The 11,415-nt window shown below is 34.1% G+C and overlaps 1 protein-coding gene across 1 annotated transcript in view; it reads right to left on the bottom strand.

The window, feature by feature from the left end:
• Nucleotides 1–1,086: 1,086 nt before the first annotated feature.
• Nucleotides 1,087–11,415, bottom strand: part of TRAT1 (T cell receptor associated transmembrane adaptor 1) — a 33,853-nt gene continuing 23,524 nt past the window's right edge. Inside the window, exons 4-6 of the mRNA XM_036120548.2 lie at nt 8,615–8,676; nt 6,476–6,564; nt 1,087–3,399 (exon numbers count right to left, since the gene is read on the bottom strand). Coding sequence (XP_035976441.1) covers nt 3,142–3,399; nt 6,476–6,564; nt 8,615–8,676 — 409 coding nt within the window. The 3' untranslated portion in view covers nt 1,087–3,141. The remainder of the gene's footprint in view (nt 3,400–6,475; nt 6,565–8,614; nt 8,677–11,415) is intronic.

The following is an 11,415-nucleotide window of genomic DNA, read 5'->3' as shown; positions in this document are numbered from 1 at the left end:
GAATAGAGGAGACTAAGAGAAAACAGAGATCAAGAGTATTGCTTTGAACCCAACCATATCAATAACTGCATTAAATGAGAATGGTCTAAATACTTCAATTAAATGACAGAGATTATCAGATTGGATTAAAAAAGCAAAATAAACTATATGCTGCCTATAAAAATGCATTTTAAATAGAGAGGATATAGAAGACTTGAAAAGCTCTATCAACCGAGTTAACCTAATTGGCATTTAGAGAATATTCTATCTAACAAAAATAGACTATGCATTCTTTTCAAGTGCATATCATCATTCACTGAGATAGACTATATTCTGGGCATTAAAGGAAGGCTCAATAAATTTAAAAGGATTCAAATCGTATGTTTTCTTACCACAATGGAGTTAAATTAGAAATCAATAACAAAAAGATATCTGGAAACTCTTCAAATACTTGGAAACTAAATAATACACTTCTTTTTTTTTTTTAATGGGATAAATGAACTGGATTTTTTTTTATTATGTTATGTTAATCACCATACATTACATCACTAGTTTTTGATGTAGTGTTCCATAATTCATTGTTTGCGTAAATAATACACTTCTAAATAACCAATAGGCCAAAGAAGGAATCAAAGGGAAATTAGAAATATTTGAAATAAAAATAACAACACAATATATCAAAATTTGTGGGAGATTTATGAAAACAAATGTCCATTTTAGACAAGAAGAAAAGTCTCATTACTGACCTCAGCTTCCACCTTGAGAAGCTAAAAAAAGAACAGATGAAAACACAACAAACAGAAGAAATAATATAATATAAATCAGAGGGCAAATTGATGAAACAGAAAATATAAAAACAACAGAAAAATTATGTGAATGGTAACTGGTTCTTTGAGGAAATAAAAAAGTTGATAAATCTCTAACTAGAGAGATGAGGGGGGAAAAGAAGCATCAAAGAGAAGTTAAATTTACTAGATTCTTCAGATATTAAAAGGACAATATTGGAATATTTTGAACAACTTCATGCTAATAAATTAAACAACTTAAATGAGAGGGACACATTCCTCAAAAGACACAAACTACCACATTCACTCAACAGGAAATAGATAACTTGAATAGTCTTTTATTTATTAAGGAAGTTAAATTTGTAGTTAAAACCTTCCAAATTATCAGTCATCAAGTACATTTGATACGTAAAACTCAAAATATTGAGTGGAATTCAAATGATACAAACCAGAGGCAAAAAATGCAAATATCTTTAGGAGCTAGGTCAATAATATAAGTGAATGATGTAGATTAGTTATGGGAAAAAGTAACTGCCAAAAATACAATCAAACTTTATTTTTACTGAACCATGGCATGTATAGAAATGTAACACAAATATATGATAGCAAATATTTTTAAAATTTAAAGTCAATATATACTTATTAATTATTATTTCTTATGTTTTCATGGTTTTTCTCTAAAATCAGAAACCTGATTCTTATTCTTCTGCCCTTAGACATTAATATTTTTTGGATTTTTTTATGACATTGTGGACAACTTGAAATATTTTACTCTAGCATTGACATTTAATTCTATGCCAGTTCATAATGGAAAACAATTATTGACAGAAGTTGGTACTTCCAGATATGGACAGAGTTCTTCCATACATGCTCTTCCTTCCTCTCTCTTTACATGGGTCACTCCTCATTGTTCAGTTCTCAGAATTAAAATTTTCTCTTCAGAGATGTCCTTCTCTCCATTATTATTTCTCATTCTATTTTCTTAATTATATATTTTTTACTAGTACTGATACTTTATTAACCTGATACTCATCTTTTCTACACATTTATAGTTCCATGGGGACAGGGCCTACCTTGTTTTACCTCTGTTTCCCTTGTTGTACACGAGTGTCTAACTTAGTGCCTACACTACACTAGGAGCTCAACAGAAAACTGAAGAAGAATGAAGGAAATCCACTAAGCTCTGGTTAGAGGGCAGGACTGACAGCTCACATGTACACTTTCCTTGGTCAGTGATGACTTGAGACCCAATTAAACTTCTATTCCAAATGGAGAAAGATAACAGAAAGATTTTTTAAAAAATAACTTTTTGGAGGGCAGGTTAGGAATTTAAGTTGGACACATACCTTGATCAAACTCTTGACCTTTTAGAAATATATTCTATGGATACTCACCATGTACACTTTTTGAAGTAGCAATTCTTTTCCTAGGCATTTAGCCTCGAGAAGTCAGGTAAGTACTTACATCCATGTGGAAATGCATTCTCATTGCAATATTGTTTGTAAAAGTGAAAAACAGAACTTGAAAATGAGCTAAATGTACTTTCAAATTATTTGAATAAATTCTAATGCAGTCATCAGTGAGATGCTATGCAGGCATTGAAATTATAATATGTAACTGTATTTAGTTATAGTTAAAAAAATAAGGAAAATAAATCACCAATATATTAAGTGGAAAAAGTTTAAATAATATGTGTAAAATAATCACTCCCTTTTTTTGGTGAAAGAGACAATTGATGTATGTACGTATGGAAAGTTGCTCATAGTAATTATCTCTGGCTAGTGGAATATCCAAATTCTTTTTTATCTCTGTTTATTGTTATAAGGAGCATGCATTAACTTTATAACAATTTTAAAAAGCAATAAAGATACTTCCATGTGGGAACAATACTTCTTAAGAAGACTCTTCCACTTCTTGTAGAAATATATTTAATGTCCCATGTCTTTCAATCAGAAATTTCTTTCAACTAAGGGGTGTTCCATGGATGAAAAAGGAAAAATATTTTTTTAAATGGTGGCTTTTATTTTTCTTTCAACATGTTCTAGAGTATACTTATGCTTAAAACATTTTTTTTTTGTTTATTTCACAGGGTATTAAGTATTGTTGGTGAAGTTGTGACTTCGTAATTAGGTTCAATTTGCAAACTTGATTTTATTTTACATTTTACTACTTAGGCATTTGGTAAGCAAATTCAAATAACTAATTTTCATGGCATTACATTTGGTTTGCAAGAACATAAGCTCTGGATAAGAGGTAAGCCACCATCCCACTAACAAATGATTTAGATCGTCACCCTCCCAAATCTTGTGTCATATAGGGATTTTTTTTTTAAACATCTCCAATAAGAGTGGGATTATTGAGCTAGATCATAGTCCAGCTAGTTTATAGATTCTCTCTTTGCATGAATCAATCCAAACAGTCTGATGGGATCATCATGAACATTTTCCTCTATTTCCTGGCTCTCAAGTGGGAAATTGTCTACTGAAGTGGTTTTAGAAAGGCTGGCATCCACAGCATGTAACTGCTCGTCTTCATCCTTGTCTAACAAACAACTATTCTCTTTCTTGGGCTTCCTGCGCTTCCCCTTACAGTTGTGATCCAGTGAGGCATAGAACATCTGTGGTTCCTCGGTTGCCTAAAAAGAAAGGCATGTTAACTTTTTGTTGTTATCTCCTTCTTTAACTTTGATGACTTCTGGGAATTTCTAAGATCTATGAAAAACAAGCAGCTTGTTTTCTGGGCTTTGGCTACCTTGTTTTGCCAAATTGGCCAGGTAGGATGACAACAAAAAACAATAGTCAACTCAAGACTTTTGAGTAGAAAAATGCTTAGATGAAATTTTTGTGTGTGTATTTTTATTTCTTTTTATACACAAAATATACATGAACATTTTAGATGGACTCTCATGTGCCTCTCCCCCTGCCTTCACCTTAGGTAGCTCTTGCCCTGTGTTGCTTTCACCAAGTGACAATACTCCAATTTGTGAAACTGGGAATAAACATGATAGGAAGGAATTTAATGAATCTCAAAATCTATTTTGCATATGTTTAATAACTGGTCATTTGATGGTACCCACAAAAATCCCCACTTTTTCTACATTTTTGAAGTTCAGAAGTATAAAGTATAAAGATTCAGAAGTATAAAGATGACAGTATCCATTTTTGTGACTGGCATCTGGCAAGAATTATAGTTTTCCATCTTCCCCTTTTATTTCCTTCTTGCCTGCCTGTCCCCAGGTTCCCTTTGAGCTTGTTTCAGGCTGGGTTTGGAGATCTTTATTTCTGTACTTATAACTAAAAGCATTTCAAATAATGTATGTTTGGTCAACAGTTGGTCAACTTTATCAAGTGCTGCAGAATTCAAAGAATGTGAGTCCTGAGAAAGGATCACAGATTGTACATGAAGAGTCACTTGTGACTTCCAGAGAATGGTTTCAGTTGAGTGTATGGGTGGAAAAAATATAGCCAGGAGTAAAAGATTGTGTATCTATGGAAACAGTAGAGGAAAGTGAGAATCAGTTTAAGAATTAAAGAGAAACACAGGCAGAAGGCAAATTTTGTTGTTTTGTTTGTTTTTGTTTTTAAATATTGGGGTGATTTTTGCATATTGATAGGTAAATCGTAATGATTCCTTAAAGAAAAAATCGAAAATGGAGACAAATTAAATAATTGAAGGTGCAAGATCTTGAAAGCAATGGAGGAAATGATCAAGAGCATAAATTGGTATTGGCTTAGGAAAGGAGAGTGGATACTCCTGACATAGGAGGGAAAGGCAAGATCAGTGGGAGACTGGGACATGAAGAGGAGAGGTACAAGCTCACACTTGTATCCTTCACTTTGTTTTATGATATAGGAACTCTGTGGACTCATTTTATTATTAGGTGTCCTGATGAACTCTTCTTAGTTAATGGTAGACATAGATATTGAAATTACAACTACTGAACTGTGCACATCATTTTTAAAGGGCAAGGAGCTTATTTCTTTTCCCAACAAATAGTCACTTTATCCATAAAGCTTTCTGCATAATATTGTAGAGTGCTCTTGTAATTGACCAAAGTAAGTATTTTAGTAGCAAACCGGGTAGTGGTTTTGATGATCATGATCATTCTAATAAAATGGAATTGAGCAAATATAAAGAAATTATGTTTAATTTGTGAAAATAAATTTGTGAGAAGGGGGTAATAGAATAAATACTAATCTCCTTAGAAGTATCTTTAAATACATAATTTATAAAATAGCAGGCTTTTAAAGACATTTTAAGCTTTGCACAATTTCCACTTGAGTAAAATCCAGATGTACCACAATTCATATGTACTAAATAGCAACTTTTATTATGAATTTTCAGCTCTTTTACAATTAAGGTGCTGTGAATCTCTACATTTCAGATGGTGTGGTTATATTTTAGCCTTCTCTAAGAGGTTTCTCTTTATTATATTGGATTTAGCAGGTATATTAGAACATGCAGGTTTTCATACCTTTTATCTAAAAAATTTTTTACCATTAATCACACATCAGATGACAGATTTGTGCATCAGAAAGTGACTTCATAATCTGTTTAAACCTTACCACATCTTGGTTTCTTAAAAACTTCAAGAATTCTGATTTCTTGGTGGATTCGTATCGAGGAAAAGAGAAAAATTCTATCTTAATGGGAAGTTTTCAAGATGTGACCCATCTTAGGGAGGAAAGTATTTTCTGTTAGACAGGACTAAGTTTAGATTCTCTTTCTACTTAGTACCTGAGCGCTTTAGGGCAAGTTTTTCATCCTTCTCAAGCCTCTGTCAAATGGGAGAAATAATGCTGTTTCCCTCATAAAACTCTAAAACGATAATACATATAAAGAACATATGACAAGGCCTGACACATAAGGACCACGTAGAAAATGCTGGTTGGCCCTCTCACTATTTGTAGGGAGTAGCAAGAGAACACATAATTGAAGGGACAAGATCTAGGATGGAAAGGAAGAACTCTTTTAACTGAAATTTATAACATTTCAACAGCATGTAGATGAAGAATTGTGAATGGTTTCTGATGAAGTCAGTGCTATGTCTGAGGAGGTCGAACTGATTGTGGTAGGAAAAGGAAAAACTATCTATTTCTTCTTGGGTTTTCATATGTTTCTGCTTGCATTTTTATCTTACCTAACCCTGCACAAGCCATGTGAAAATCTCTTGCCATTAACCCACAGTCATAGAACTTGTGTTAAAATTTACACTCATTTGCCTTATAAAATAGAAGTATGGTCTTTTATATCCAGCTAATTTATCTTTTAACTAAAGCACTGTCTCTCTCTCTCTCTCTCTCTCCTTCCTTCTCCCCTTCTCCCACTACCCCCATAAATTCCTGACATCTAGGTCTTATGAGCATTATATATGTGTCAACTTTTATGTTTATCTTTGTGATGTACATAATTTTTTTCAATCTGAAAGAAAAAGCTTAATTGTTAAGAAGAGAATCCACTTTTTCCTTCAACCTATTGACTTTGTAATGGTACACAATTTTGACTTTTTGAGTGTGGTTCTGAGTGCCGTTTATTTGCCTTTGAGGTTCCCTTTAGAGCTCAGGTCCCAGAACTTGACACTGATTTGGCCTGTAAAATATCAGACTGCTTCAGAATGTGAACCAGAATGTGCTGCTCTTATATTCTTGAAACATGCAGCCATGCTGTGATCCAGGCTGAGCTTGACCCTTAATACAGACAACAAAACTCACCTGTGCAGGTGGGGTGGCTTCTTGCAGTTCATTTGTATATCTCTCTGGTCGAGCTTTCATTTGTTCATAGCAATTTTCATCCACTGGTTCTTGAGAATTGAAAAGATCACGATTTACAATGAAAAAATGAAAAAATGCTGGCACAAATAAAAATATATGACCCAAACCACACTTAGCTGTATATGTGAAATCCCCAAGAATCATTTGGCTTGTTTTTTTTGTGGAGATGCAAAAAAGTAAGGAAGCACAAACCATTTTCTGCAGATCAGAATGTGAAGAAGTCTTTTACCCCATAGAGTTAATAATAAGACAAAAGAAGGTCACTTGGGATAAAGACTAGATCATATTAATTTATGCCATTGCAGGACATGACAGGCTCAACTTAAGCTTCCATTTGGATGTTATAGAGATCCCATGTGTTTGCTTCTATTTGGGTGCGATTGCAAATGGTGCATGGCGGTACAGCGCAGTGCACGTGTGCCGATGATTGCAATTTGGTCATTTTACCCACGAGTAAGAAATTTTACTCAGAGGCATTTAAACACCTCTATTTTTGAAAAAGAATGTTTAGGTCATGTTTTTTGTCCCATAAATCAGTGACAGCACATCCAAGATGTTTGGGGGGGTCTGGAGCTCTGTAATGCTGGTCCTAAGTATTTAGGGTTTCTGTGCAGTGTCCAATAGCCAGCAGACCTGCAGTCATTTCATCCTGTGGGGACATGCTTACTTATTAAACCATCCATCCCTTTCTTCCCCCAGATATGCCTGTTTGAAAGGGAGAAGAGAGAAAGTGACTTGTAGGATGGCCAGTTGCCTGGCAGAAATGTGGATGGCATTGATTTGATCCCATAGAAAAAAAGATATATTTACTACAATGCAAGTTATCTTATAATCAATCACTCAACCCTTTCTGAAAAGCAACACAGAAGAATGATGTTTCTCGAAGCATGGTCCATGGAAAACATATATTAGACTTATCTGGAAATTTGTTAAGTAGCAAATTCCTAAACCCTATTCTTAAACATTACTAAATCAGAACATGTGGGTGGCACCTATGCTCCCTTAGATATGGAAATTGCAGATATGGTGGACTTTGTACCACCAGAGTATGGAAGAATTGAAATCTCAAATATTACAGGTAGGCATGATGATTCTGCAAGGTGAAACAGGAGGGCAAATTATTCTTAACAGGATAGTCCTAAAAAATAGTTCTGATTTCTCAGAGTGTAGAGATTAGAAGATACTTTAAAAGGAGGGGAAAGACAAAGATTAAATACATTTTTTTAATTAAATAAAATTTTGAATCCTTTAATATTCTCACATTCCTAACTTTAGGAGAATTGCATATACAGAGATTTAGATAGCTTAGATTTGATATACAGAGATTCAGATAGTTTAGTCCATTTCTGGAAATCTCTGTTAACCCCCAATTCATGAATGAAGTGAAATGCTTGCGGGTGCAAGGATGGGGTTAAATGCTAGCATTTAGCCTCCTGGCTTCTCTCATCAGAACTCTGGGATCAGATCATGATTGTCTGCTTTAAGGAATTTAGTGGCATTTTGTTTTGGGGTGGTTGGGATGTTTCAAGTAATAAGGGATGCTGGGAATTGAAAAGTACTTGTTACCTAAGAACAAAAAATGTATAACCTAGTCAGTGGTAATTTAGTTCTTCTCTTTCCCCACTTGCCATCAATGTGGCCCTAGGTTCTCTGCTTAACATGAGCAGTTAAAACAAGGGAAACCAGAGAACATGCTCCTTGTTTCAGATTATTCACTGTAGATTTGCTTTTGTAGACAGAGTGCAAAGCTCTTTCCCTGAGCCATTTTCTGTTCTAGAAATAGCTTTATTTCATAGAATTGTGTGTGTCAAAATTCATAGTAATAGAGTCTCCTGTATTCACATTTCTACTACAGTAAAATGAAGAAAATATAGAAAAACAGGATGTTGCAATACAATTTATAATATGCAGCTTTGGAATATATACTAAATAATATGCTAAACATTATTGAACCTATGGTTACCATTGGGATATTTAAATGTGATTGCAACCAAAAATAAGCCACCTCAAATGCTATAGAATTAAGGGGATGGATATTAATTTATAGATAAATATAATTTTTGGAAAAATAAAACTTACCTGGGACTATGTCATCTAAGTTACCATAAATTGGTGTGTCTTCAATATAATAGTCATCCTCCCTATAATAATGAAAAATAATTTATCTTATTAGAATCCACTTAACACATAGTTCTTAACTAATTTCTCAGCTAAATTCAATATATGATTACATGTTCTTGTTTATCCTCAGCCAACCAAGGTAGATATGTTTATGTACAAGTGAATGGATGCAAAAGTGCATGAATGCCTACATGCATTGTGTGTGTATATACATTTGAACAGGTGTTTTTGGGCCTTTCAGGAAATAACAATAGCAAATACTTACTTAGCACTTATATTTGTCAGATGCTACTTCAACTGCATTTTCTATATTCCTTTATTCCATTCTAACAAAAATCCGACCAGACAGGCACTATCACATCCCCATTTTATAGATAAGGAATTTGAGGCACAGAGAGGTCATATAATTTGAAGGTCAGAAGAAGAGTAAGTGGCAGAGCTGGGACTAGAACTGAGGTTATCTGTACTCTTACCTGTACATTGTACTGCCAGTTTACTTGCCCAGAATATCACTCTGAATAATCCCCTAAAACTATGTTTACTAAGTAAATACTAACTGAAAATGATGCTTAAAAAATACAAGACCAAAGAGATACTATAGACCCAGCGTGGCAGATGTCCAGATGTCGTAAAATGATTGATCACCTATTATTACATCCAGATGCTGTGTTAAATGTTTTATATACATTATACCAAAGTCCTAGGGAAATTCTGCAAAAATATTATTTCCCACTTTATAGATGGGAGGTCTGAGAGTCAGATAGATAGATTAACACATTTTCCCTAGCCTTATGTGTAATGCCTGCAATAAGTACCAATTCTGAAAGCTTTTCTTTATGCTGGTGCTCACTCAGCCCTCACAACAACTCTGAGATACTTTTTTTTTTTTTTTTAAATCCCCACTGTGCATATAAGGAATTTGTAACTCCTAGAGTTAAATTGTCCAAAGACAAAGACAGTAACTAGCAGTGCTAGGATTGTAATGCAAGTCTGGTCCAAAAACCCTGAATACTATTTGCTCTTGATGTTTGATTAAATTTCCTTACAGCTTCATCTGAGAAATCCTTTTAGGATTAGACATCCTATCATTGTCACCAGACAACGACAATGGCCCTGGTGACCAGCTTTCACAATGGCAGGCTGGGAACAGAGGAACAGATCAGCAGTGAGACTGGCATTTCATAAAATAGTAGCAACTGCTTTAATTTTGAGATTACGATCACCGAGAACTGGAGGAATTGCCTGAAAAGAAAAAACACTTAGCTCAAGGCATAGCACCTATACTACTCCCTATCCTTCTGAAAGAAGACACAGTATGTGTAAATAGTAAGTAGGTGTCCTTAAAAAAACAGATCAAATGATACTTGTATGAAATGGCTTGAAAAGTCCAGATGCTGGCATGTATTTCTTTTATCTGATAACAAAGGAACTCATCTGTAACCTTTCCTTCCATCAGTAATTCAGTACAGCTTAATATTGGGATGTGGAGTAGTTCTTGTTCATGGTTTTTCTCTGGCTATGCAGAGAATATAATAGCAAAAGGTGAAGAATTTTTAATAAGACAATCCATCCATTTTCCTAGCTCACACAGATAACAGATACAACCTGCAAATGATAAATCATGTCCAAAAAATGAATATCATTTCATTCCCTATGAATGAAAATAAGATGTGATTTATAATGCAGTGCCTTGTGTCTACAGGCAGGTCTCAAATGATTAATCATCCCAAATAAACTATTATAAAGGAACAGTTGCCTAACCAACAAATTAAAAATATATATTTTTACTTAGCAATGCCAAATAGCTCCAGCCTATTGCAAATATCTAATAAACTTTAAGCACAAATGTCTGGCAGTGTTTTATGTGGAAGATCAATTACCATTAAAAATAGATTAATAAATAAGCCCACATACCAGAGGCGAGCGCATTGCTCTGAACATGTCTGAAATGGCCCTCTGACCAATAAGCACATTTACTGACACTCCAAAATTTAAAATAATATTAATTGTATCTTTTAGTATTTTCTACTTTCACGTATATTTTCCTTAGTCCCTATTTTTAAAGTTTTAATTTCATCGTTATTTTATTGTGAAGTCCTTTTAGAAAAATGCTTAAATACTTCATAATCTAAATAGATTAAGTGAATTTAATTTTTAAAAAATCATTACTTCTATCTGAGTGGCTTTGGACATAAATTCTCTGAGTTTCAATTTCCTTATTTATAAAACAAGTTTATTAAACTATTTAATCGCTATTGTTCTTTTCAACTCTGAAATTCTATGATATAAATGTAGGGCTCCAATATCCAAAGAAAAATGAAAGATATTTCTACAAAACTAAATAAAGCTATTTTAAGCGGCTGGAAAGTTGTCAGATTGAGGAAAGAGCAAGCTTAGGGGTCTGTTAGAAATTGGTTTTGGTGTTACCTTGATTGGCTTAATAGGTTTTTCTTTAAATTGGCAGATATATATGCTTGGGCTCCATTGGGGTATAAATGTTATTTAAAGCCATAAGAAAAGATAAAACTACTTTCTGGAAGAGTATAGATAGGGAAGAAGTTCATTAGATGAGCCCTGGGCACTCTGATGTCAAAGGGTCAGGAGTCAGCAAAGGACAAGGAGCCACTGGCGAGGAGGAGGACTATAGATGAGAGGACCCAGAGCCTGGAGAAGTCACTGTTTCAAGAAGGAGAGAGTGTCAATGTGTCAAATGCTACAAGATGGACCGCATGCGGAGACACTAAGATTTGACCATGTGG

The sequence above is a fragment of the Halichoerus grypus genome, chromosome 1 (assembly GCF_964656455.1).
Source record: "Halichoerus grypus chromosome 1, mHalGry1.hap1.1, whole genome shotgun sequence".
NCBI classification, from domain to species: Eukaryota; Metazoa; Chordata; class Mammalia; order Carnivora; family Phocidae; genus Halichoerus; species Halichoerus grypus.
This window is presented reverse-complemented; position numbering and strand designations above follow the sequence as displayed.